Genomic DNA, 25734 nt, shown 5'->3' with positions numbered 1-25734 from the left:
CCTGCCAGGCTACAGGCCCCTCTGACCATGGGATTTCCCAGGGAAGAATACTGGAGTGGGTTGCCAGTTCCTTCTCTAGGAGATCTTCCTGACCCAGGGATCAAACCCAAGGCTCCTGCATTGGCGGGCAGGTTCTTTACCGCTGAGCCCCCAGGGAAGCCCCATATGAGATGATAGGTGTTCACTAAACTGATTGTGGTGATCAGCTTTTACACCTGAAATGTTTATAGTGGTATATGCCAGTTATGTCTCAGTGAAACTGGAAGGAAAAATACACGCCAGATGTTCAGAATCCCTTCTGATCTGTGGGTGTTTCATCAGTTTTGTTCTGGTGTCATTTTGACGTAGTTGTACTTTTTTCTCTTTTTGACTTGTTTTTAACTTTTTATTTCGAAACCACTGTGTATTTATTGGAGAGTTGCGGAGATAATGCAAGAGTTTTCCTGTATGCCTCTTACCGAGCTTTCCTTAGTATAATAACATGTAACCATGGTGTGCTTTTGAAAAATAAAAAATTAGGTTGGTATAGTACTGTTAACTACAGACTTCATTCACATCACACCAGTTTCCTGCCTCACCCCCACCCCCCAACATTCTCTTGCTGCCCCAGATACCAGTCCAGGAGCTCAGACAGTGCTTAGTTATCATTTATTCTTAGTCACTTCCAAGCTGGCACTGCTCCACAGTCTCTCCTTGTTTTTTCCTGACCAGGCCTGCAGTTTTTGCTAGTAGCATCTTTACTCTCTTGACTGACAACATCTCCTAGGCTCATCTTGTACCTTTCCTGTTCCAGACCTAGCATTAGCTAGGGCAGCAAAGCGCCATTCCAGGAATCCCCAGTGGAGCCGACCGTGTCCTTTAGAGCTGGTTTTTTCTGGTCTGGACAGCATGTTGTATCTGTTGTGATACTGTTTGCATATTTATAGCTCATCTTGGCTGTGAGAAAAGAGGCTCCCACAGGATTTCAGAAAGGGTATCTGGTGCCGCCAAAGATGAGAAAAGTGAAGGGGTTTGAGGGGTCTACAGTGAACCACACGAAACTGTGGGTTGGTTTGTTGTGCATGGGGTGGAGCGGTGTAGAGCGTGGCGAGGGTTTCCAGCCGGGGAGTGGAGTTATAGGAAGAGGCCAGGTGGGAGTGGGGAGGACAGCATGAGATGTGGTCATGTTCTATTTGGGGTGTCTTGTCAGATGTCCAAGTGGCTGTGTTGAGAGCCATCTGTCTATTTGTGTCTGAAATGCCAGAGTGAGGCCTATGATTGGGGCTAACAGGAGGGAATCATTGCTCCATAAACGGTAGTTAAATAACAGAGTAGATGAAAGCGCGGGAGTAGGGTGAGAGGGCTCTGAGCCCCCGGTGTTCCCACAGCTGACTGAGGGGAGCAGGCGGGCAGGTGGAATGCAAACTGGGGGCCTCTGAGAAGAAAGCCCATGTGTGCTCGGGCTTGCCAAGTCCACCAGCCTGAGCCCTGAAAATGTGCCCTGGGTGTTAATGGGGGAAGCGCTTCCTCGTGACCGTAAAAAAGAGTAAGGTTCAAGTGGTGAGCTGGCCAGGTGCTGGCCAGGACTGTGGTGAAGGCACTTCCTTCCAGAGCAGTCTCCACTGAGAAAGAAAGAGCCCCCGTGGCCAAGTGCCTCTGTCCCTGGGGCTGGTGCTTGTGGAGCTTGTGTGCCCCCCAGCCAGGGCTGGTCCTGAGGGTGGGTGGCTCGTCCAGGGGGTGCTGTAGGTGCCAGCAGTGGCCACCTCCAGCGGGCATGGAGTTTTCTCCAACACCACAGTTCAGAAGCATCAATTCTTCGGTGCTCAGCTTTCTTTATAGTCCAACTCTCACATCCATACATGACTACCGGAAAAACCATAGCTTTGACTATCCGGACATTTGTTGGCAAAGTAATGTCTCTGCTCTTTAATATGCTGTCTAGGTTGGTCACAGCTTTTCTTCCAAGGAGCAAGTGTCTTTTAATTTTACCATCTGCAGTGATTTTAGAGCCTAAAAAGATAAAGTCTGTCACTGTTTCCATTGTTTCCCCATCTATTTGCCATGAAGTGATGGGACCAGATGCCATGATCTTAGTTTTCTGAATGTTGAGTTTTAAGCCAGGGTTTTCACTTTCCTCACTTTCATCAAGGGCTCTTTAGTTCTTAATTTTCTGCCATAAGGCTGGTATTACCTGTCTATCTGAGGTTATTGATATTTCTCCCAGCGATCTTGATTCCAGCTTGTGCTTCATCCAGCCCAGCATTTCACATAATGTACTACCCTGCATATAAGTTAAATAAACAGGATGACAATATCCAGTCTTGACATAACTCCTTTGCCAGTTTGGAAACAGTCTGTTGTTCCATGTCCAGGTCTAACTGTTGCTTTTTGACTGGCATATAGATTTCTCAGGAGGCAGGTCAGGTGGTCTAGTATTCCCATCTCTTGAAGAATTTTCTACAGTTTGTTGTGATCCACACAGTCAAAGGCTTTCACGTAGTCAGTAAAGCAAAAGGAGATGCTTCTCTGAAATTCTCTTGTTTCTTCAATGATCCAACTGATGTTGGCAATTTCTTCTGCCTTTTCTAAAACCACCTTGAACATCGGGAAGTTCATGGTTCACATTACTGTTGAAGCCTGGCTTGGAGAATTTTGAGCATTACTTTGCTAGTGTGTGAGATGAGCGCGAGAACTAACACCCAAAAAAGACGTACTTTTCATCATAGGGACTGGAATGCAAAAGTAGGAAGTCAAGAGAACCTGGAGGCACATTTGGCCTTGGAGTACAGAATGAAGCAGGGCAAAGGCTAACAGTTTTGCCAAGAGAAAACACTGGTCATAGCAAACACCCTCTTCCTACAATACAAGAGAAGACTCTATACATGGACATCACCAGATGGTCAACACTGAAATCAGATAGATCATATTCTTTGCAGCCACAGAATGGAGAAGCTCTATACAGTCAGCAAAAACAAGACCGGGAGCTGATTGTGGCTCAGATCATGAACTCCTTGTTGCCAAATTCAGACTTTAATTGAAGAAAGTAAGGAAAACCACTAGACCATTCAGGTATGACCTAAATCAAATCCTTTACGATCATACACGAAGTGACGAATAAATTCATGGTGTTAGATCTGATAGAGTGCCTGAAGAGGTTGGACAGAGGTTCGTGACATTGTACAGGAGGCAGTGAGCAAGACCACCCCCAAGAAAAGGAATGCACAGCAGGCAAAATGGCTGTGTGGGGAGGCCTTACAAACAGCTGTAGGGAGAGGCTAAAGGCAAAGGGGAAAAGGGAGATGCACCCATTCGAATGTGGCGCTCCAGAGAATAGTGAGCAGAGATAAGAAGGCCTTCCTCAGTGATCAGTGCGAAAGGGGAAAACAACAGAATGGGAAAGACTAGTGATCTTCTCAAGAAAATTAGAGATACCAAGGGAACATTCCATGCGAAGATGGGCTCAATAAAGGGTAGAAATGGTATGAACCTAACAGAAGCAGAAGATACTAGGAAGAGGTGGCAAGAATACACAGAACTATATAATAAAGATCTTTATGACCCAGTTAATCATGATGATGTGATCACTCACCTAGAGCCAGACATCCTGGAATGTGAAGTCAAGTGGGCCTTAGGAAGCATCACTATGAACAAAGCTAGTGGAGGTGATGGAATTCCAGCTGAGCTATTTCAAGCCCTAAAAGATGATGCTGGGAAAGTGCTGCACTCAGTATGCCAGCAAATGTGGGAAACGCAGCAGTGGCCACAGGACTGGAAGAGGTCAGTGTTCATTCCAATCCCAAAGGTGGTGCCGAGGAATGCTACAGCCTTTAGAGAGACCTGTATTTTGTGAGTCCTCATCGCAGCCGTTAGTTTCCTGTCCACTAAAACAAGTCCCATCCTGAAAACAGAGCAAAGCCACCCCCCAATCTCTGGCTCACCATTCTTGGTATAATTAATTCTGTTTCTGGTACTTGTGCTCCTGCTTTCCTGGGCGCTCAGCTGGCTCTTCAGATGTGTGTGCTGGGTTTTCACATAACATTTCTAGGAATTTTGAGTTGGTCAGAGGGGTTTCTGGTTTTGATTCTGCTTTGTTGTCTGTCATTTTCTGCGTGAAGTCCTTGGACTGGCAAGGAGGGCTTTTCCCTGTGTCTTTCTGGCCTTCAGACAGCAGCCAGCCGCTGTAAAGTCAGGGAGGGCTGCGCAGGCGGGTATGCGCGCCTGTACGCTGAGTCACGGTGCAGCAGGCTTGTGTTTTTCACCGTGAGTTGCTCCCCGGTGTGGAAGAGTGGAAACACAATCCAGCTGTGCGCCCTGTGTTGAGAGACTGTGTCCCAGTTGTGGCAGTGTTTATATCTAACCTTAGCAGAACGGGCTCAGGGAGGTTATGGTCTCAGATATTTGTTTACAGTCAGAACGTTGCTTCTCAAAATCTGGTCCTAGAATTTGGGGAAAGGCTGCCGAAAGCCTGGCTTCAGTTTAGCGCTCAGTAGCCTGACAGAAGAACTTGATTTATTGGCTGAAATTGTTCTGTAGGCTTGTGTCGTGTGGGTCTGTTTCTTGTCGGTTGTTGGTCACTGGTTTAGTGAGGTGACTTACCAGTCAGGTTAAAGACGGACGCTTGCTGGACTTCACATCTTGAGAGGTGGCAGGTGTGCCGGTCGTGACTGGCGTGTGACTCGAGGCCCCATCTTCGTAGAGGAGGTGGAGCGGGGCTCCTGTCCTGTGACTCTCTGCGGGCCCACTCCGAGGCTGCCCTCTCCCTGCACTGCCAGCAGGGTGGTGCTGTGTGTTCCCACGTCAGATGCTGGAGGCCCAGGAGGCAGTCACAGGGATAGCCCCGAGTCCGAGCCGGCGGGTGGAATGTGTCTGCGGTTCCTTGTGGCGTCCCCAGGCTGGGCACAAGGTGTTGGTCAAGTGGCTGCAGTCTTGCCCAGCACCTGGCACAGGGTGTGAGGAGGGGACAACGCTTTGGTCGGTCTGGACCAGGGACCTGGCAGCTGGTGGGCAGCGGGCCCCAAGGCTGCTGCAGGGTCACCTGTCAGTTTTATTTAGTTGAGGCTATTCTTAGCTTATTTCAAAGCGTTTTTTCCTACATCAGGAAGGGTCTTAGAGTGTGAGGCTTGGAAGCGGCTCCTAGATGAGGCTCTGGCCTGACAGGCTGGTGGTTAGCGCCCAGGCGAGGTGACATCTCCTGCCTCCTGCCTCTCCCCACCCCGTACCCCCGCTACCAGCCCAGCCTGGGCCGCCTCGTCGCTGACCATGGATTTCTGATTGCAGGACTTGTTCCAGCAGCCTGTTAAAACATGGTGGATTACTATGAAGTTCTAGGCGTGCAGAGACACGCCTCGGCCGAGGATATTAAAAAGGCGTAAGTAATCATGTTCTGAAGGAGTGCATCTGGTCACCGTGGTGTGAGTTTGCACAGCCTGTGGAAACCGAATTGCAGTTTGCGTGCCGTGAGTCTGCTGCGCACTAGTTGGAATGTTAGGCCCCGGTTGGCAGGTGAGCTTGTGCCCCCTGAGACCTAGGCTCACCTGTCACCCAGGGAGAGGGCCACTTGCTTTCCTCTGGCACTTTATCTTGGGACATGGGTTTCATTTTTGCTGGAATTAGATCAAAAACTCCCCGAAGGTATGAAATCAGCCCAAAGAGCTTTGCTGTTGGACTTGGCAGCGGAGCAGCCCTGGCGCTCACGGGCGCCGCCGCCCCATCCTCAGTGGGCTGCTGCCAGCCCCTGTTGTGTGGCCGGCTCGGGTCCGTGGCGGGGTTTGAGCCTGCGTCCCTGTGTCCTCGCCGCAGTCCGTGGCGCGCCTGAGGCGAGTCTCAGGCCGCAGGCAGCCTCAGGGCACGCTGAGGTCTGTGTAGTTGCCTCGGTGTTAATGTCGAGCAGGACGTGGATGGTGTTTTAGCTATGTCACGGTGGGCCGCGGGAGTTCACACTGCGCCTGGCCACAGCCAGGAGCGGCGCGGTGCTGTGATGGTGCTCTTCTTAAATAAGGTGTGAAAGGCATGAAGACCACCACCAAGAGGGGCGGGCCTGGCTTCTGTGTTCTCCTGCGTTGGTGTGGGGGGTGGGGGCGCGTCACTGGTGCTGCCCCTGGGGGAAGGGCAGGGTGTGCGCCACGCCTGTCTAGTCTCTGCTTAGAGCTTTTGCTTTGAAATGTTTGCTTCATGTGATACATTAGGCACCACCCTGGAAGTGGGATGTGATCAGTACCCTTAACTCCTTTTTAAGATACAGGAAACTGGCACTGAAGTGGCATCCAGATAAAAATCCTGAGAACAAAGAAGAAGCAGAGAGAAAATTCAAGCAAGTAGCTGAGGCGTATGAAGTGTTGTCAGACGGTGAGTGGGGAGCGTTGGGGCTGTGCCCCCCGGGTGGGGCCTGCAGAGGAAGGCCTGGCCGAGGGGCTTCGGGGTCGTGAGGGGGGTTTTCTGGGCAGACTGGGTGTTCTGTCCCTGCCAGCCTCCCGATAAGGCCCTGTGAGTGCTGTGTGCCCTGGCCTCTAGGCGTCTCCCGGGCGGCTCTGTAAGTCTCCGCCTGGCGCCGGAGGCCGCCGGGGCCTCTGGCCCCCGTCGCCCTCCTGAGCACCCTGTGCTGAGGTGCTGGCCTCCTGGGCAGGCCCTCCTGAGTTTCAGGAAGTCAGGCGTTGCGCACATTGCTGAGGTGTGGACTCCACAGCTTGTACGCTTTCCTGCCCTGTTAGAGTTGGGAGCTGAACGGCACTGGAAGCTCAGGCCTGTTGGTTTAGTTTCATGGGTCGTACAGAGGGTGTTAGCCAGACCTTGGGTTCTTGGTAAGAGAAGCCTTGGGGCAGGGCGAGGACTGTGGAACTTCGTGAGAAAACTGGAAAAGTGCTCACAGCGCCTTGCCGGGAAGCAGCCCTGAGTGACCTGGTGTGACTCTCGGCCGAGGCGCTTAAAAGACTAGACCAGAGGAAGCGGACACCTGCTCTGGTTTAGAAGAAGGCCTCGTCACCTCACTCCATGAGCGTCTGGTGTAGTTGACTGCCATTGTCCTGCTTGTGTGCCTGATCAGCACTCCCAGATTTGTGGATCCACAGACCAAGAACATGAGACAATTTGAGAAGTAAATTCAAACGTCAAACGTGATTTTTGGCAGCAGCAGAACCTTTAAAGCTCCCATGAAAATGCTGCTTTTTGTGTGTATTTGTAAGGGGGAGTCTATTCTTCATGCTTCCTTAGGAAGTCTTCAGTTCCAGGAGTTACCGGCACAGACACACAGCCACTGTTCTTAAGGCGCTGATGCCCACCCTGGCTGCGGATAGCTTGCTTCCACCCTTGTCTCCCCGTTGCCCCCTTACTTACCACACACAGTGTGTTTGCAGAGCCTGTGTGTCTGCAGAGCCTGAGTGTCGGCAGAGCCTGAGTGTCGGCAGAGCCTGTGTGTCTGCAGAGCCTGTGTGTCGGCAGAGCCTGAGTGTCGGCAGAGCCTGTGTGTCGGCAGAGCCTGAGTGTCGGCAGAGCCTGTGTGTCGGCAGAGCCTGTGTGTCTGAGCAGGGCTGCACTGTCGCTGCTCTTGTTTGAGAACCATCGCCCGGGCTCGGGCGGGCTGCTGCCTGGCCAGGGACGGCCAGGCTGGGGGCTGGCTCCATGTGGCCCCTCTCTGCCCTCGCCAAGGCCCTGTCCTGCTCCTTGCTGTGCCGTGGGTCTTCTCCCGAGTTGCGCTTTGTAGTCAGGTCCATGTCTAGGGGTGGAGTCGCTTTGCAGCTTTGTAGTGGGGTTTTGATGCAGTGCGTGGCACACAGTTAGCAGTAGAGTGAAATAAGTTTTTTTTTTTTTTGAAATAAGTCTTTTAAGCTTTACTGAAAAATATTCTGAGGTGTTTTTAAGGGAGTTGTTGTTGTTCAGTCCCTAAGTTGCAGCCGGACTCTTTGCGACCCCGGGGGCTGCAGCCGCCAGACTTTGATGCCCTCAAGTGTCACAGTAAGGGGGTCCCAGCTCTTCAAAAACAAGTGTGGACCTTGAGAGCTGTGGGGGGCCTTTGGTTCACAGCTTCAGAAACGCTTTACTAAATTTGAGGGAAGAGAACTTGGTCTTTACTGACTTGTCTTTTTGAATTTATAGCTAAAAAGCGGGACATCTATGACAGATATGGCAAAGAAGGATTAAACGGTGGCGGTGGAGGTACGTGTGTGCACACTGGTCTTTCTCCTGGCCTTGTGATGAAAGGAGGTGGCCTGATGATACAGTCTCACTGTGATCCAGTCTGTCAGTAAATAGGAGTGCAGTCCGGAGAGCAGGCTGAACTGGGGAGAGGAAGGAGAGATTAATGGCCTGGAAAAGGCCTATTAAAAATCTTGTACTAGAAAGTACTTACTGGTGTACCTTTTGTAGATAGGAAATAACGTAAAACCTTACTATCATACGCTGAGTGTACCCTGAGATCAATACTGGAGGTTGTGTCAAAAACATCCTTACTGGATGTTCTATCAAAAAACTAAAGAGCCACCAAAGTGGCTGCCTCTGGTCGTGAGGCTTGGACGTGTGTGTTTTGATCGAAAGTGGCGCAGTAACCTGCTGCCCCGCGAGCTCCGTGGTGGGCGTTTGGGCTTGCACACCTCAGACCTCCTGCACATGCCCGAGCAGCTGTTCCACAGCCTGAAATGCTGTGTGTGGCTGGCGCACCCAGAGCGGCGGGAGCCCCTGGTGCGCGGGTGGCTCGGGGATGGCTCGGGGACATGGACCTGCGCGCGTTTCTCAGCTCTTGGCGCAGGAGACTTTGCTCCCAGCAGGACTTGCGCGAGCTTCGGGTGTATGGAACTCATTCCTTGTTTGGGTCGGGATGCAGGTAGTAATGCGTAGACAGTGTGTATGTGCCTGCCACGCGGGAGGCCCTGACTGAGCTGTGCTTGCTTCTGTAGGTGGAAGTCACTTCGACAGTCCGTTTGAGTTTGGCTTCACATTCCGAAACCCAGATGAAGTCTTCAGGGAATTTTTTGGTGGAAGGGACCCATTTTCATTCGACTTCTTCGGTAAGTTCATCATCTGGGTCGTCATTTACATGACATGTTCATGACTCACGACGACGGATGTACCCTTTCCATTTCACCACTCTTGTAGCTTGTCCTTAAACTTGCTGTTTGAGCAGTGCACGAGTTTAACTAAACCCTTTTCCCTTCTTCCTTTGGAAGATGTTTTAGAATTTATACCTTGCACGTTAACATAATAAGAGTTTGAATGTGGAATTTACACCTTGCACGTAACATAATAAAGGTTTGAACGCTTTGTGTCCTTGGCTATGCGTTTCACTCTAATCAGCTTCCTCTGCAGTGGGAAGGAGGTGGGGCTGCTCCTGGTCGGACAATGAATTCTCTGAATTTCCTATGTAGGAGTCTGATTGAAAACACTCAGCATCAAGGCAGATGTTGCTCAGAAGACATTGATTCATAAACTTCTCTTTGTTTTTCTGATTGTGGTGTTAGGACTGTTAAGTTTGCAGTTCTTGGAAAGAAAGGACACCTCTAGAGCAAGGTATCACAAGTGTTTGTCTTTGAGAATAGCTTTGCCGGGAGACCTTGCTGCTCTGGCTGCTCTTCACTGTAGGAGAGCGTTCCCAGTCGCTGGCCTCCGGGTCCTGGTGCCCGATGCGAGGTGGTGTGGCAGGAATGCGTGGCAGGGTCTGGCGTTGGCAGTGGTGTGAGCTGGGCCGCCTGCTGTGCGCACCGTGATGCCTGTTGTCTCTGCCCCTGGGTGGGGAGACAGCGCCCTGGGTCTGCTCCTTCACTGCCCGGAGCCTGGTTGAAAAGACGAGACACCTGCTGCAGCCCCTCAGGAGGGCGGCAGGAAGAGCAGCTGTGTCTGCAGATAGCACAGGGAGCCGTGGGCCCTGCACATGGCGGGCGTGGCGAGGAGCAAGGCGCTGCTGTGCCCGGTAGGTGTGGCCCTTCCTAGGGGGCGGTCCTTCTGTGACTCCGTGGGGGTTCGAAGAGACTGTGCTCCCTGTTTACTGTGGTGCCGCCTACTTTTTGAGAGAGTGGCTTGTGGAGGAGGGATGTGTTTATGCGCTAGTGTACAGAATATAACAATGGAAGCTAAGCAGGGGAGTGTGAGGGGTGGGGGAAGAGACTCATCTGTTTTGAAGGGTTTTTTTGCATTAATTACTGCTGCAGGAAACATTGGGAAGGCTCCCTGTAAGTATCATATGAAATTAATTACATTCTTTATGAATTGTCCTTTATAATTGTAGGAAATATTACTGTAAGAAAGACACAGAAGAGTTTTAATGACGTTTCTGCCTTAAGATTACCTTGGTGTCTCATTACAACCTTTAACAAGCTCCCGATGTGTTTTGGGGGAGCGGGGTAGTGTCCGGTGAAACTGGCTAGGAGTCTGGCCGCTTGAGCCGGGGATGGAGGGTCCCTCAGGCTGAGGAGGGCAGGGCAGGCCACCTCACCACGCCCGAGGCCGGCCTGCTCACACCAGCTCTGGCACAGGGTGGGTTTTTTTTTAAAAAAGAGTGTCAGGAAAGAGTCCTCAGTGTGTAATGGTAGCCAGATTGTGTTTTTCTTGGGGAAAAAGATCTAATGGGTTAAGCTTCCTCACTAAGAATGGTTTTCCGTGAGCAGCTCTTTCTGGAGTGAAGAGGGGCGAGGGTAGTTGGGGCTGGGAGAGTGAATAACGCGGTTTTACCCTTGTGAGCACCGACCTTCACGTCTTCTGAGTTGAGATTTGTGCACGTGAGGCGGTCTTGATGTGCATGTGACTTGAATCAGAAGAGTTCGGGCTTGCGGGCCGCTGGGTGGAGGTTTCTTCTCCTGGGCTCCGGGTCCGCTGGGGGCCGGGCCCCTCGGCCTCTGCCCGGGGCTCGAGGCGCGAGCTGCACTAGCAGCGCCCCCGTCTCTCGTGGCCCCTGCGGCGGTGACCCTCCTCCAATCCGTTCTTGTAGGTGTTCTAGGCGACTTCCATTTTCAGGCTCTCAGGATTTACACGCGGGAACAGAAGCTGCTCCACGGCTACTACATGTACGAAGTGACAGCGCAGCGCGCTGGCGGTACGTTCAGAGCCGGGCTGAGCGGCCGGGGCCGAGGGTGTGCTGCCTCAGCAGGCGTGGGGTGGTGCTTCCCGGCAGCCGCACCAGCCCTGTCACGCGGTCCATTTAGAGGAGCGTGTTTTTCCTTATCTTGATTTTCCACACGACCAACTCTTTTCCTCTCCCGTTTTCCAAAGAAAAGTAGCTCAGAGTCTGTTAAAAGACATTCTGAGGTTCACTTTGCATTTATCGGAACATAATACCCTGTGTCTGGTTTCAGATGGCCCAGGTGAAAGGGGAGGGACCTTGAAGCGGAGAGCTGGTGGGAAGGATGGAGTCCTGTACCTGGGGCCACACTTGTTGTGAGGCCTGCCCCCTGTGGGCAGAGGCCGCGGGCCCAGCAGCCATGGGCCTGGCTTTCAGACGGAGGGGTGCCGGCAGGGCTGTGGGCTGAGCTGACTTCCCCCTAGCCCTGGGAGAACCTCCTTTGAAAACATTCAAGTGTAGGGATCATGTTACTTTAAATTGCGATGACCCCTTCCTTGGTTTATCATTAAACGATGGTGCTAGTGAAATGAGGTTCTCAGATGGAAGAGCCGCTGAGCCCTGGAACCCTAGCGGGAGCCACCGTGTGGGGAGGCGTCTCTGTGGCCCAGCGCAGGCCGGGAGCTCCCCTGGGCGCACGCACGCTGCCCGGCAGCCCCTCGCGCCCGGCCAGGCAGGCCCGCCCAGCGCCCGGCCCGGCGCTGGAGGGTAGTGAGCCGGTCGTTCTCCCCCCAGGGTTCGAGGAGGCAGCCAGCGAGGAGTTGGAGCCTGAAGAGGAGGCGGTGGCGGAGAGCGCGAGCGAGGAGGACAGTGAGGCGCTGGACGTGGTGTCCAGCGAGGAGCTCGACCTCTTTAGTGACGACGAGCCCAGCGAGGGCGCTAGCCTGGGTGGGGGCGAGCCCCCCAGTGAGGACTTGGAGTTCATCTCCAGTGAGGATGAGGCCAGCCCGGGGGACCCGGAGGAGCTCCTCGAGGAGTGTGAGGAGCTGCTCAGTGAGGACAGCGGGCCCGAGCCCGAGGCCCTGCCGCTGCCCCGCGGCCGGCCCGCTGAGCGGAGCCTCTAGAATAAAGAGTTTCCACCACCCGCGCCTGATGGCTCCCTGCGGCCCTGAGGGAACCGGGGGCTCGGGAGGAGCCTCGGCCCCGAGGCCGGCTGTCTCCCGCTGCTCTGGTCGCCTCAGACGGCCGCTATGTCTTTGCACAGGGTCTCCTCTGTACGTCTGCGTGTCCCTCCTTACGCGTGTCTCTCCTTATGTGGACAGGGGGCCTGCTTGTCTGCAGCGGCCCTGCCTCCCGCCCGAGGTCAGGGCCGCGGGCCATCGTTGGGGGCCCTGTGCCTCCTGTGGCGTACACAGCCGTCCACTCAGCTTGGAGGCAGCGTGGTTTGGAAGCAGGCACTGGTGAAGTTGTGCTGCTGAGAGAAGCCACAAGTGGGAAAGCGTAGCCTGTGGCTGTGGAGGCAGGGCAGGTGTGATGACCCCTCCCAAGGGGGCACTCCCCTGTGGCTCAGTGACTGTGAAGGCCTTGCTGAGCCCCTGTCCCCTCAGGGGAGGGGTGCTGGGCTGGCCCGGCCCGGCCCCTCAGTGGCTGGGACCTTCTGCGGGTGGAGCTGGGGGTGGAGCTGCTGTTTCAGGACAGTTTCGTGCGGGTGGGTGCCGGGCAGACGGGCCTCGTGGTCCTACCACCTCCACCCTCGACGGAGAGGAAAGGCTTCTGAGAAGGCCACTCTCAGAGTTGTTTTCTGGGTCACGAGAGCAGTGGCTGGGCCCCAGGCTTTGCATGGTCTTCCTGGGAATACAGAGTTGGTTTTGAGACTTTAGTGGCCTTCCCGGCTCCCCCATGGTGGAGCTTCCTGAGCCCATGCAGGAGTCCAGGCTGGACTCCTTCCTCCTGGCGCGGTGGTCCCTGTGGCTGAGGGCGGTGGGCTGTCCTGGCCTCAGGCAGGGGGAGGGCGGCTCCCTCGCAGCTGCTTGGCGAGGGGTAGAGTTGCAGGGGCCCGGCCTCCGTCGCCACTGAAGTAGGGGGTCTGGATCCCTTGCGTGTGCTCGGCACCCTTGGCTTGGATGGCTGTTTGTAACTGCTAGAAGATAGTGTTCCAGCTAGGCCTGTGGTGTAACTAGGAGTCACATTTGTAATGAAGCTGTGTGCACAGCTGGAAGCAGGATGTTCATTTGCCGAGTATTAATCTTGGGCTTGGGGTGCACTGCCAGGTACCACCCCAATGCCAGGTCAGCCATGGAGAAGCGCCCCAAAGCCCTCCTCCCTGGGGTCCCAGCCGTGTGTCACCCATGGCTGTTTTTGAGTCACTTAGGTTTGTTTATTTCAGATAACTTTTCAAATATGTTGTTTTCTGCTTCTGAATATGCGAGAAGAAAACATTACAAACTTCGAGTTGTTGCGAAGGAGTGTTTTGACCTTAGCTTATGGCGTTGGGGTCAGTGCAGGTGGGGTGGTCGCGCTGGAGTCTGTCTGCTGTCCTGGCTTCTGAGTCACGTGTCGCTCTTTCCTCAGGGTTGCTGTGCCTTAGCACCGATACTGTAGTGGAGGGGCCTGTTTTTGTTTGACATGCTCAGGATGCTTGTTAGAGTTGGTGTGTTTTCCTTTGCTGTGCAGTTGTGTGCGTGTGGCCTGGGGACTGGGTGGGGAGCTCTGTGAGTGCCTTCGGTCAGGCCCTTGGCTCTGCTCCTGGGGGCACGTATCGCTCTAAACATCTTTTCGCTTAGCTTTCCCCCTAAGTCTTCTTACGAGAATGTGCTTGTGTGAACATTTGGAACACGTCTGGTGGTGGTTTTTCACAGCGTTCGGTTGGATTGTTTTTTGTCATAAGATTGACATTATTACTTAGGTGTTTGCAAGCATCACCTTAGTGGACTTGGCTTGGTGTTTCTGAGAAGAGCAGGACTGTGTAAGATTGCAGAGGAGTGTTTCTCCAGGACACCTGGGATAGGGACCCGAAAGAGTTAAGTCTTAGGTAACTTAACAGGCTGGATATGGGCCTGTTTCCGTGTGTCTGTATCCCATGATGCAGTGTTGTTGCGGGAAAGGACCTGGCTGAGCACACGTGCGCTGTGACCAAGGAGGTGGTTCTGACAGGCTTGTAAATTCTGTGTTTAGGATCTCCCGAGAGACAGACCCAGCAGGGTGTACCTCTCTCTCTGTCAGAAGTTCAGTGTGATCATGGGCTTGTTTGATTATGAGGATACACACCTGCCGGATCTGCGGGCCAGTGCCCTGGTCTGACGCTGGAGGCCATCAGGCTGAAGAACCAGCAGTGTTCCAGGTCAGAGACCGGTGGCCGGGAGAAGGCTCTTCTGTTTGTGGTCTGTTCAGCCCTTGCGCGATGGGAGGGGCCCATTCACACGGGGATGCCAGTCTGCTCCACGTGGCGGGCTGATCCACGCGTTCCTCTCATCAGAGAACACCTTCGAGGCGGCCCCTTCACTGGACACGGAATTTGTCCCCTCGTTGACATCTGCGTGCACCGTCTCCTTCAACCATAACTCATCTCCAGCAGGCCATAGCAAGGTTATAATTGAGCCGGACTTGATGAGGACCGTGTGTGTCGTGGAGAACACGCTGACCTTTCCCAAGCAGGAGGCGAGGTCCGGGCGCCAGCCTCTCCTGGAGGCCCTGCTGAGACTCTGGCAAGGAAGCTGCCTTTGCTGTGCTGTGGCAGGGTGTAAGCAGGCAGGAAGACGCAGCTGTGTGAACGGTATGAACACGTGAGCAGCGGGGCCAGAACGCAGCGGCAGGCCGTGGCTCCGGGCAGCTGGGGCCTGCTCTGGACAGGACCTGTGCCCTCTGCCCACAGCAGCACCTTGGCTGGCGGGGCGGTTCTGGGCGCCATGTGGAGTGACGTTGAACATGGCCTGGGCAGCATGTTCGGTTACGTTATGTCTGATTCAGATTTACTTACAAGATAAATGCAGTTTTTACCCCTTTTACCCTCAAAAATAGTAACCATACAGACTGAACATAAGAATTTGGAAAACAAGCGAGGTCGAAGGACAGAGCGGGGAACCACCCTTGTCTTGTTGCCGGTTGAAAGCCCACTGTGAATGCTTTTCAGATGTTAGAGTTGTGATGTGTGTTTTTTCTAAAGCTTAAACCTGATGACCCTTCAATAACCTTCATTTAACATGCTCTCCATTTCTATATTGGAAAATTATGTAATTAGGGAATTTTCAATTTTCACTATAAAAGCTTGGGGGCCCTTTAGTAAGTTATTTCCATGTTTGATGAGTTGATGTCCATGAAGTAGATTGAATTGCTGGATGAGAGGGTCTGTTAATTAACTATTGTATTCAGCTTGGAGCGTAAAGGTTGTGAAAGCGTATGGCCTGCTCAGTCACATCTGACTCTTGTGACCCATGAGCTGTAGTCCGCCAGGCTCCTCTGTCCAAAGAAGACTGCAGTGGGTTTCCATTTTCTCCTGCAGAGGATCTTCCCGAGCCAGGGATCAAACCCACGCCTCCTGCATTGGCAGGCAGGTTCTTTACACTGAGTCACCTGGGAAGCCCCAAAGCTCACGCCGCCTATTCTCCACACCCGCCGCGGCCTGTGGCGGGAGGTGGGAGTGCTGGTCTCGGCGTGGCTCCTGTTAACACACCATCGTCGTCACGACTTTCTTAAAAGACCTGTTTTCTAGCATCACCGTGACTTACAGATGAGACTTTTCATTTTGAGGGTTAACTGTTGTGACTTTACTCTCTGAAATGACACATTAAAATTCGGTGGCTACTGGAATTGTAAAAATCCATATTTAGGCTGTATAATACAAAAGTGTGCAAGATAAAAGACTTCAAAAATGAAAGAATACAAGAAAACAAAAAAAACGTAACTGAAAACCCAACTGACCTTATTCTTATAATGCTACTCAACTATAAGGTGATTTATAATTATGAAAGTTTACTTAGCTTCATGTAAACAAATTAAAACCATTTAATGATGGTATCAAATGGACCCTGGTTTAAGTTGGCCCCAGTAGTTTTGTGGAGAGTCCTGAAGGTTCCAGTTGCTGTATGAGCCTTAAATCATAACTAAACGATAGTCAGCGGTAATGAGAGGAGGCTGCAGGAGGGCGCAGGCTATGGCTGGCTGTGGCCGGCTGTGGCCCTGGGAGCCTGCGGAGACGTGAGGGTCAGGAGTTCTCGCAAGGGCAGTGAGCGTCTGAGGCTGCTCATGTGGCTCTTCTTGAGAATGCGATCACACGGAGTCCAAGCTGCACTCGCCACAGTTGTGCCTTAACCTGGGCGGTCGTAACATGAGTGTGATTACCTGCTGTCCTCTGACTGGGTGAATGGGAAACGTGTCAGCATCGCTGTGCAGACCCCAGTGAGAATAAGGTGAAAAGTAACTTATTCGAATGCTTGGATTCCATTTGAACAGAATGAAGTCTCTCTAGAGCTCTATAAAGTGTCTTGACTCTGAGGTTTATGATTAGGCTTTGTCTTTGTGCTCCTAACTGGGAACAATGGGACCGGCGGCCACGCTCACACAGCTGCTGACAGGAATGGCCTCTCCAGGCTGCGCCTCACGTGGCGGCACGCGCACACGCGCTGTGGAGCGCGGGTCCTGCAGCTCAGAAGCAGCAGCTGCTGGGCTCCGTCCTGTCGACGGCAGCACCTGCCGCCCAGCACTGCCCAGGTCCCGGCTCCCCGTGGAGCTGTGCAGCAGCGTCTGCCTTGGGCCAGTTCCTGTTCGGTCCTCCTCCCTCTCCTGCCTTCTTTCTAGGTCTCTGAAGAAGCCGCCAGGGACCATGCTTTCTAATGCCTGCTTCTTCAGGCCTGCTTTCCTGCACTGTTAACGGCTCTCTTAAGAAAGGCTTGTGGTTTTCCCACCTGCTTCCCCGTCCCCGCTCTGAGCGTTCCTTCAGCTCGGGTCTGCCTCTGGTCACTGCCGGCTACCTGGGGGATTCCCAGTCGTGGTCGCCTGTGCGCGGGGCGCGCTGTGAGCCGCAGTCCCCGCTCGCCTGCATGCTCATGGCCGTGTTCTGCTCACTGTTCTCCTGTTCCTTTCGCCACCCAGACGCGTGAATCTCCTGCTTTGGTCACGCCTGCCTGGTTTAGAAGTAGGCCGTGCCGGTTCTCTTGCTTCTGTGTCATGGGTTCGTTTCTCTGAACCATCTGTCAGGAGTCCTTGCTTTTATTTCTCAGAGAATTCCCATTTCCTAGAAGAAAATACAGCACCGATTGATTTCATAGTGAACTTAATAGGGAATCTCAGTGAGTTTTAAAAGTTTGTCTAATTCTTGTTTTCAGTAAGTGCTCATTGATTGGTGACAGCCACCAGAAAGAGCTCCGTGTGGACAGCTCTGCCCCCAGCTCTCTGCTCAGTCTGCAGTGTGTATTGATGACCTTGAGCTTTATGTTGGGACACGTGGTGTTCTGGTTTTAGATGAGTCTCGGAAACAGCAGTGAAGCCGCAGGTTAGATGGATTGCTCTGAAGGCGAGCTGTGCGGTGGAGAAGGTTTGCTCCTGCTGGAACTGTGTCAGGAGGCATCGCCCGCATTTCCTTTGCAGCTCTCCTGTGGAGAAGCACCCTGGGGTCAAGGTTTCACTAAGCACTTCTGTTTCTTTTTAGAAGACCCGTTTGAGGACTTCTTTGGGAATCGAAGGGGCCCCCGCGGAAGCCGGAGCCGAGGCACGGGCTCGTTCTTCTCTGCTTTCAGCGGATTTCCCCCCTTTGGAGGGGGATTTCCTTCCTTTGATGCAGGTACTACATCCTCAGACTGACCCTGGTGTCTGAGTGGACGCCAGTGCAGGCTTCTTTCATTCAGGGCACTTTGTAGTGTGCACATGCCTTTTGTGGAACAGCTTGGATTTGCCACTGTTTGTGTATATACAGATCTTTGCTTAGTAACCCACATTCCCCCCCACCCCCGCCCTAATTTTCCAAAGAATGTTATACTTGAGAACCTACTTCAGATCTTCACTATTAAAGGCCAGTATTTAATGAAATTCTTGGTTAAAAGGAGTGAGGTTTTGGGATAAATAACTGGAATAACTCAGATAATCTCATTAAATCCTTTTTAATCTAACCTCCTCAGCAGTTTAAAGAAAAAAAAGTCCTGGGGAGTCCTAGTCGATGGGGTCAGGAGCTAAGGCTGTAGTGGGGCCTGCGTGTGCCATGTGGAGTCTACTGGTGCGGTTTGGTGCGTGGCACTGGGTGGCGACTGGAGGCCATCCATCAGCTGGAGTCAGGCACACAACCTGGCGCAGCCGCATTTCACATGGAGAGTTGGAATCTCAGCTCCTCTCTGGTGCTCGCCCAGTCCCTCTGTCTGTTCTGGGCCTCCCTTGTGTGAGTGTCCCACGCTCTGTGGGCAGCACAGGGGATGCAGCTCCCAGACTCTGCTCCTCCGAAGCCAGGGGCCTGTGCCACCCAGGGCCAGTGCAGCTGTGCTTCCCTCTGGCAGGCCCTCTCCTCAGATGCCACACAGTATGCCGGGATTTAAGGGAGAGTCAGAGAAAAGAAAGCTGGGCAAGCCTGTCAAAGAGCATTTCACTTAAGGAGTATGTGTGGCATGCAGTCCTCCCTTTTAAGGAGCCGTGGGGAGGGCATGTTTCTGCTGTAAGGGGGCATTCAGGATGGGACAGGCAGTGGGCTCCAACAGGCAGAGCAGCCTCAGCCTCAGCCCCAGCCCAGAGTGGACTTGCTTTGTTGTGACTTCTGAGAGTCAGGGTTCATGTCCTAGGTGAGCACCTCATAGCTGAGAGTTAGTCCAGGAACTCCAGACCCATACTTCTCCTGATAATTGTGGTATTCTTGCTAAAATTATTTCAGCTTCCTGGCAATTGAGATTTGTATCCCCTGTGGTCACAGTTATAGGGAGCCAGCAGAAGCTTGTTGGGTGTGCCAGTCTGGCGGGGTTTGCTCCATCCTGTGAGATGTGTGGGGGCAGGGTGCTGGCCTGTCGGTAGGGGAGGTGGCCGGGCGGCTCCACAGGGGCTTGCATCTGCTTCCCTGGGCTGGCCGCGCGTGCTGCGCTCGTCTCTGACCCCTCTGCTGTCTCTTACAGGGTTCAGTTCCTTCGGTTCGCTAGGCCACGGGGGCCTCACGGCGTTCTCCTCCTCCTCGGCCTTCGGCGGCAGTGGGATGGGCAACTACAAGTCCGTATCGACGTCGACAAAAGTGGTGAACGGCAGGAAGATCACCACCAAGAGGTGCGGGCCCGGCGTCTGTGTCCTCGGGCGTAGGTGTGGGGGGCATCACCAGTGCCACCCCCGGGAAGGGCAGGGTGTCTGGGCCATCTGGGCCCCCTCCGATCAGAGCTTGTCCTTTGAGATGTCTGCTTCTGTGGCACATTGGATGCTGCGCCGTCCAGTGTGCAGGGGTGCGTTGGGATGGCAATGCCTCCGTTGTAGCGCCTTGGCCGCTTCGGCAGCTGCTGCCTGTGCTCAGCCAGAGGCGCCTGCGCTCAGGACGCTGGCTTCAGCCCCAGAGTCGCTGGCTTCAGGGGCGCCCGCGGCGGGTCCTCTAAAGGTGCGCGCTCAGGTCCACAGGCAGGCCTGCTCACCTCAGATGACGATCTTAAGGCGTGTGCTATCCCCCTTGCCTCCCCTCCTGCAGGATTGTCGAGAATGGTCAAGAAAGGGTGGAAGTTGAAGAAGACGGCCAGTTAAAGTCCTTGACGATAAATGGTAAGGAGCAGCTGCTGCGCTTGGATAACAAGTAGCTGACCGCACGCGCGTAGCAGAACCCTAACTCTGGCACGCGCCATGCGAGGATTAACAGGAACATTTTTTTGAAGATTTCAAACGAACTCGACTTTCAGTATAACTGTACCTAATCTAAAGTATTTATACACAGCTCGTCGGAGCCCTGTTTGTCATAGACTCTTGAGTTTACTGTTGGGACCACGTAATAGGACCATTTTATTTGTCTTTAAAATTGTTGTAAATCTCTGTATGCACTTTGCTTTTTATTAAACGTGATCCAAGGTGGCCGTGACTCTTTCGTACACTAACACCAGCACGGACTGCTTTTCCATTGTGTTTGAAACGTGAGCCGAGTAGTCTCAGCCTGCTGTGAAGTTAACATTGCCAGGATGACTCTTCCACAAGATAATCTCAGTTTTTTCAGTATTTAGTAGTGATGATATTAATACGTTAATGGTAATGCATTTCTGGTTTAATGTGCATTGAGGATGTTTTCAGTCGTGCATGAATGCTGGCAACTTAGTAAGTTTTGACAATTGTTTAAATATGTAATGTTAAGCTTAGGTTTAAAAAAGTTAAGCTGGTAAACTGGGTCTTTGTCATTTGCTTTTAAAAAAAAAAAAGAAAATAAATGCAAATGTGTTCGGTGCATTCTTTCCCGAGTGGGGCCTGTCCTGTGTGTGTGTGACTCCGTGCCGGGCTCCTGGAGTCCTGCGTTCTGTGTCTGGACCTTATTGACATGTGTACTTTGATGTATTTGGAGAGTGTATGAAAATTCCCTTTTGATGTGGAATAATGATTAGCAGTTTATTGAACATTTCTTCAGGGAGGGGAGAACCAGCTGTCCACATTCCCATCCTTCCCAGTTCTCTAGGCTGTGTTTGACACCAGCTCGTTGAAAGGTAACATGCCTAGGACAGTCACGTAATGATGTTGGCGTGGGCGGACATAAAGGGGTTTTCTTTTGTTTTTCGATCAGTGTGATCTGTCATGATTGCCACTGATAACTGGAATTCCAGCCAGAGGGATATTACACGAGAGCTAGGTGGTCTTCTTACTGCCCTACTCAAGTTTGTTCTGAACCTAAACAGTGTGAGACCGCTAGAAGAAGCTATTTAAAGAAGCAATGCAGACGTGAATGTGAGCACGAGGAGACAGCTGGGCCCAGGGAGGCAAGGAAAGTGCGGCCGTGCGGCTCCCTCCTAGCACACAGGGCCTGCAAGGTGTGGGCGGTCACGCTGGGAACCCGTGCTGTGAAGTCCGCCCGGGCGACGGCCTGGCCCGGGGGGGCGTGCTGCGTCTGTGCTGTCAGCCCAGACGTGGCTGGCCTCAGTCACTCAGGGAGAGGGTCCCAGGACTTGAAATCGGTGTCTGACGGGTGGGATGAACTGCTGAGGAGAACAGGTTCAAGGCCGCCTCGGGACACCAGGTCAGTGAAGAGGAGTCTGGTGCGCCCCTCAGCGGTCCTGGTGCCTGAGAGCACACCCCTGGGTTGGCCGAGCACAGGGGAAGAGGGCCGTCTGCCGGCGACAGTCCTCTGGGGGCGCCACCGTCCCCGCTCTGGGAGGCGCTGGTGTTAGCACGACCATGGATAGGCCCATCGGTGACGCGGGCGGAGAGCTTGGCGTGGTGGGGCCTTCCCAGCGCCCTGGGACGCGGGCGGGCGGTTGTCTGCAGCCTTCGGCCCTGTGCTGGGATGTGGCTTTGTGCGGGCAGGCTGCTGGGTGCGGCGCCGCCAGAGCCCCCGGCCCCGCGGGCAGCGGCTTCTCACTGTCCTCGTGATGCTGCTCCTTGGTCCCTGCACTCGTGGTTGAAGGTCTTCCTGGAGCTCCGGGGGTCTTTGCGGGAGGAGACTGGGCCCCGCTCCCCGCTAGGCTGCCGGTGGCCAAGCTCCAGACGGTCTCGTCGCCTGTGCGCTCTGCACGTTCGTGGAGCCCTTGGAGCCCAGTCTCAAGGGGACAGCGGTGCTCACGCTGTTTCTCTTTCCTCGTCTCCGCGCCCCTTCCCGACGGCGGGTGCCTCTGCCCTGTCATTTCCAGGCTCCAAAGGTTCAGGCTTGCGTTCCGAAGCCCAGTCAGGGTTTCTGTGATCCGGACGATCCCGGGGTTTGTGCCTGCTCCCCTTTCCTCCTCCTGACGGTCCGTGCAGGGCGCGTTGTGGAGGTCTGCGGAGACAGCTGTAGACCGCCCGCAGCTAGCGCCTGTGCCCCGGGTCTAGTCTGCCGGGGTCTCGGCTACTGTCGTGGGCCGGCGTCGTTCCTCTCGGTTCTCACCCCCTTGTCCGCTGAAGCCTCGCCCTGCCTGCCTGGTCGCCCACCAGCTGTGCTTGGCCTCTGCAGGTGGGTCTCACGTCACCAGAATCCAGCAGAGAATCCAGCAGCAACTTTCTGATCAGGTGTTAGTGGTCTTGTTTCTCAGTGGTTAGTCGTCAGGAAGTTCACAGCCAAGACGGGTGATCACTGCGGTTTCAGGGGGCTTTGGAGCAAGGGTTGCTGAGTGAGTTTGCTCCCTTGTTGCTGTGTGGTCTGAGGTTGGACTGCATGTGTGTGACCCATGGCCTTTTACTTTAAACCCCGGATCCTGCCCCACCTGAGTGATGCTCGAGGTGGTTGCTGCTTTCAGAGGGGGTGGTTTAGTGGCACAGGTGTAAAGGCGTTGGCCTGAATCATCGGTTCCTTCCTGTCATTCTTGGCTGCGTCCTTTAAGTCTGAGGCTTCTGCTTCTAGAACTGCTCATGTGGTGAGTTTCCATCCTTGTCTCGCACCTTTGAATCTGCTAGTCCTTGCAGTTGTAATGAATTGACTTAGCTAGATGGAGATTTAGTACTGAGTGTAACCAGCAATGAAAATGTGGTAAGACTTTTGTTTCCCTATTTTTGGTGACTAGTCATACTGTCTTGCTACTTATCAGGGTCAGAGGAAGGGAGGTCATGGTAGCTCTTTCTCTGTGAGCAGGAATCTCGGCATCACGGTGATGAGGGGTGTGCAGGACTAGCCCTTGCTGGGACTCGGCAGCGTCGTCCTGCCGGTGAGCGGGGGGACTGGGCCTCGAAAGGCCCGTTGCTTGCTCTCTGCTCACGCTCCGTCCACCCGTCTCACCAGACTGCCCCCCTGGGCCTTGACTGAGGTTTGGACCGGGTGAGGTGTGCGCCTCGTGGAAACCGTGGCTGGAAGTCTTCCCCTTTCCCTCTGACACGGTTCTCAGAGAGCAGTCGTCTTCTGCATCCCAGCAGCCGTGGGAGGACAGGGCCCACGAGGGCGGGCTGGCCGTTCCTGCGCTGCCTCCCCGCACCAGCGCTGGGGCGCTGGGCCTGCCCGAGGCGTCTGTCGTGTGGTCAGCAGGGTGCCTGCCCCCGCAGGGCTCACCCCCGCAGCCCTGGCAGTGGTGCCGTGAGCCGGGCGCCTTGTTCCCCGGGCCTCCCGCCCCCCGTGACCCCCGCGTCCGGCGTGGGAGACCTTGATGCCTCCGGGTGTGCCATTCTGGTTCTTTGGACCAGTGCGTCGTGGTTGCCGGTGGTTCGGTCTCACAGCAGATGCCGCAGCGGATTACGCGTTGGCCGTCTCTCCCCGCAGAGGGCTCATCTGCCCCTGGAGGGGTGCCTGGCCCACAGCCTGCGCCCTCCCCGCCCTCTCCCTCGGCCTGGTGTTGCGGGAGGCCCAGGAGCAGGGGAGCGAGCCCAGGCTGCAGGCCCCCGGTCCCGGGAGTGCTGGAGCGGGTGCGGCGTGGCCTCCCCGCTCCCTGCTCTGCGGGGACCGTGCTGTCTCCTGGGGGTGTGTGGCGCCTTGCCCCCGCGGAGCCCCACTCGGGCGGGCGCTCAGCAGTGGGCGGCCTGCCTTGGTGGATGTGCTCAGCCCTCGGCCTTCTGGGGCCTTCCTCGTCCTGCAGCCGCCCCTCCACGCCAGAACCCCCGGGCTTGAGAGACATCTGCGCGTTAGGCTTCTATTCTTCTTTTTTTCAATGATTTTCGGTATATTGGTGGTTGTGAGGATCAGTACACAGAACGTTTTAGTTTGCACACAGTTGTTACTAGGTATCGGAAGTCTAAAAAGTCATGTACCTGTGATTCTTTTTTAAGCAGTAATTGCAAGCGACTTCCCAGCTTAAAATGGGGAGTCATAATTTCATTAAAAGGATGTCAAGTACCAGCACCTTGAGAAGTGGCCAGATTGCTGCGGCCTGAGTCCAGCGGCTGCCCAGAGTACTGCTCACATGCTGTGCTAGTCACGTGTACACGTCGGTTTATCCCGGATGGACAGCCCAGCACTGTGGGGTGGAGGTCAGCACCGAGGCGCAGGCGGGAGGTGAGGGGTAGAAGTTACTTAAAATAGTCCAGACGCAGGAGCTGTGTGATGTGCCATGCGCCATGTACTGGGCTTCCCAGGTGGCTCGGGTTAAGAATCCCCCTGCCGACGCATGGACCGCAGGAGAAGGGAGTTCGATCCCTGGGTGGGGAAATCCCCTAGAGAAGGAAGTGGCCACCTACGCCAGTATTCCTGTGTGGAGGGGAGTTCTGTGGACAGTGGAGCCTGGCGGGCTGTGATCCCACCACCTTTGAGATGTTTGCTGACATTCAAAAAGCACTCTTTTCTGCTTGCACCAAAAAATCACCCCACGTGATTTGACCTCTTGAAGAGCATTTACACTTAAAAGTGGAATGAAGTGGACTTGCCTTCTAACTAAAGGTGCTCCTGGAGCTCCTAGAAGGATGGTGCGTTTACCCAGGGGTTGACAGCACACCCCAGCGTTGCCTGAGAGGGAGACGGGGCCTCCCGTTGGCATGGCTGCGCCCCTTGCAGGCCAGTGCAGGCAGGCCCTGCCGGCTTTTCCTGCTACTGTCTTCCCACGCTGACGAGCTTTCCCCTCACCGGAGCTGGCAGCCCGAGGCCCTGCCACGTGTGGAGGCGACGCGGAGCCCAGAGCTGGGTGAGAAGAGAGGCGGTCCCTCTGAGTCCTGTGTCTGCGCCCCTTCTCTGGGGGCTGGGTGAGGGGCCCGAGTGCGGCTGACCCGGGCTCGAGTCTGAGGAAGTCAGGGAAGGCTCCTGTGGAGTCCGGGGCCTGGCTGCTGGCATCCTGCCACACGGGGTCCAGGTTCCAGTTGATTCTGGAATGGCTGTGGCCCCGCCGGTGCGGCCGGGGCAGCTGTTCCAGCCGTGGTCTGCTGGTGGCCGTGGGCGTCCATCGCGGCCCCCGCCGCAGGATGGTGCTGCCCGGTGAAGCGTGGATGTTCGCTTGTTCTTTGACCATCTGTGTGTCTGTGTGGGGTGGTGTTCCTGTAGGAGAGGTCCCGCTGAACTCGGCGCCTGGACGACGTGGAATAATCGGGCGCAGATGTGTGTGCGTTGAAAGCTGGTAGTCGTTAGGTACCTCCTGCAGGGAGCGGGGGACTCCTCGCGCACGAGATGACGCGGAGCCTCTGCTGGAGGGTGAGCATCGGGCATCCCTGTGTCCCTGCAGCCGTCCTCGGATCTCGGGGCGCCTGTCCCATCGCCGTCTGCTGTCTGCTCACCCTGACGGAGTCCTCCCCCTTGTCAGCTGCCACGCGCTCATTTGACTGGAAACTCTTGTGTCTGGGGGTAGCCTCTGGTTGAACGGCGTACACGTTGCGCGTCTGAACGTTTTGTGGTTTTCTTTCACGTATTTTCGCTGGTATTTGTCCATGTGTGGCTTTGATTACTTGGAGCGTTGGCATGTGTTGAGATCACGCAGCCTGCTCCCAGATCTCTTGCCAGTGTTGGCATCCCTGAAGCCCTGTGTGGCGCCCCCCACTGGGGGCTCTCGCATTGTCCTGTCCTCTGGATTTCTTGCCACCCAGGTGGCGCTGCCACTGTGGTGCCCGCTGGTGGGGTATTTTGATGAAATGCTTGCAAGTTCCTTGGCACATGTCTGCTAGTCTAGGTAATACAGATTTTTAAAAAATATTTAATGGATATCAACACTACACTAGACCCACTCATTCTGAGATTTTTACGTCGTTTAAATGGTGTCTTGAGAAAAGTCAGATTTTGTGGCCGTGGGGCCCTGCAGCGGTCGGCCCTCTGATGGTTTATGTTGGTCAGT

General features: G+C 54.4%; 1 protein-coding gene across 5 annotated transcripts in view; it reads left to right on the top strand.

Annotated features, from left to right (window-relative positions):
- Nucleotides 1–25734, top strand: part of DNAJB6 (DnaJ heat shock protein family (Hsp40) member B6) — a 45382-nt gene that overhangs the window by 8488 nt on the left and 11160 nt on the right. Inside the window, exons 2-8 of one of the 5 annotated variants that reach the window (XR_001917924.1) lie at nt 5257–5347; nt 6215–6324; nt 8068–8127; nt 8865–8975; nt 10889–10993; nt 11753–14297; nt 14433–14566. Coding sequence is in view for 4 of the 5 variants with exons in the window: in XM_018046637.1 (XP_017902126.1) it covers nt 5283–5347; nt 6215–6324; nt 8068–8127; nt 8865–8975; nt 10889–10993; nt 11753–12081 (780 nt within the window). In the remaining variant the exon portion in view is untranslated. Of the gene's footprint in view, nt 1–5256; nt 5348–6214; nt 6325–8067; nt 8128–8864; nt 8976–10888; nt 10994–11752; nt 14730–17600; nt 17733–19038; nt 19184–19589; nt 19661–25734 lie in introns of those variants that run through there. The other 4 variants (XM_018046636.1, XM_018046635.1, XM_018046637.1 and 1 more) reach the window with 4 other exon arrangements.

The sequence above is a fragment of the Capra hircus genome, chromosome 4, assembly GCF_001704415.2.
Source record: "Capra hircus breed San Clemente chromosome 4, ASM170441v1, whole genome shotgun sequence".
Taxonomy (NCBI): Eukaryota; Metazoa; Chordata; class Mammalia; order Artiodactyla; family Bovidae; genus Capra; species Capra hircus.
The sequence above is the reverse complement of the archived record's forward strand: the minus strand, read 5'-3'. Positions and strand labels throughout refer to the sequence as shown.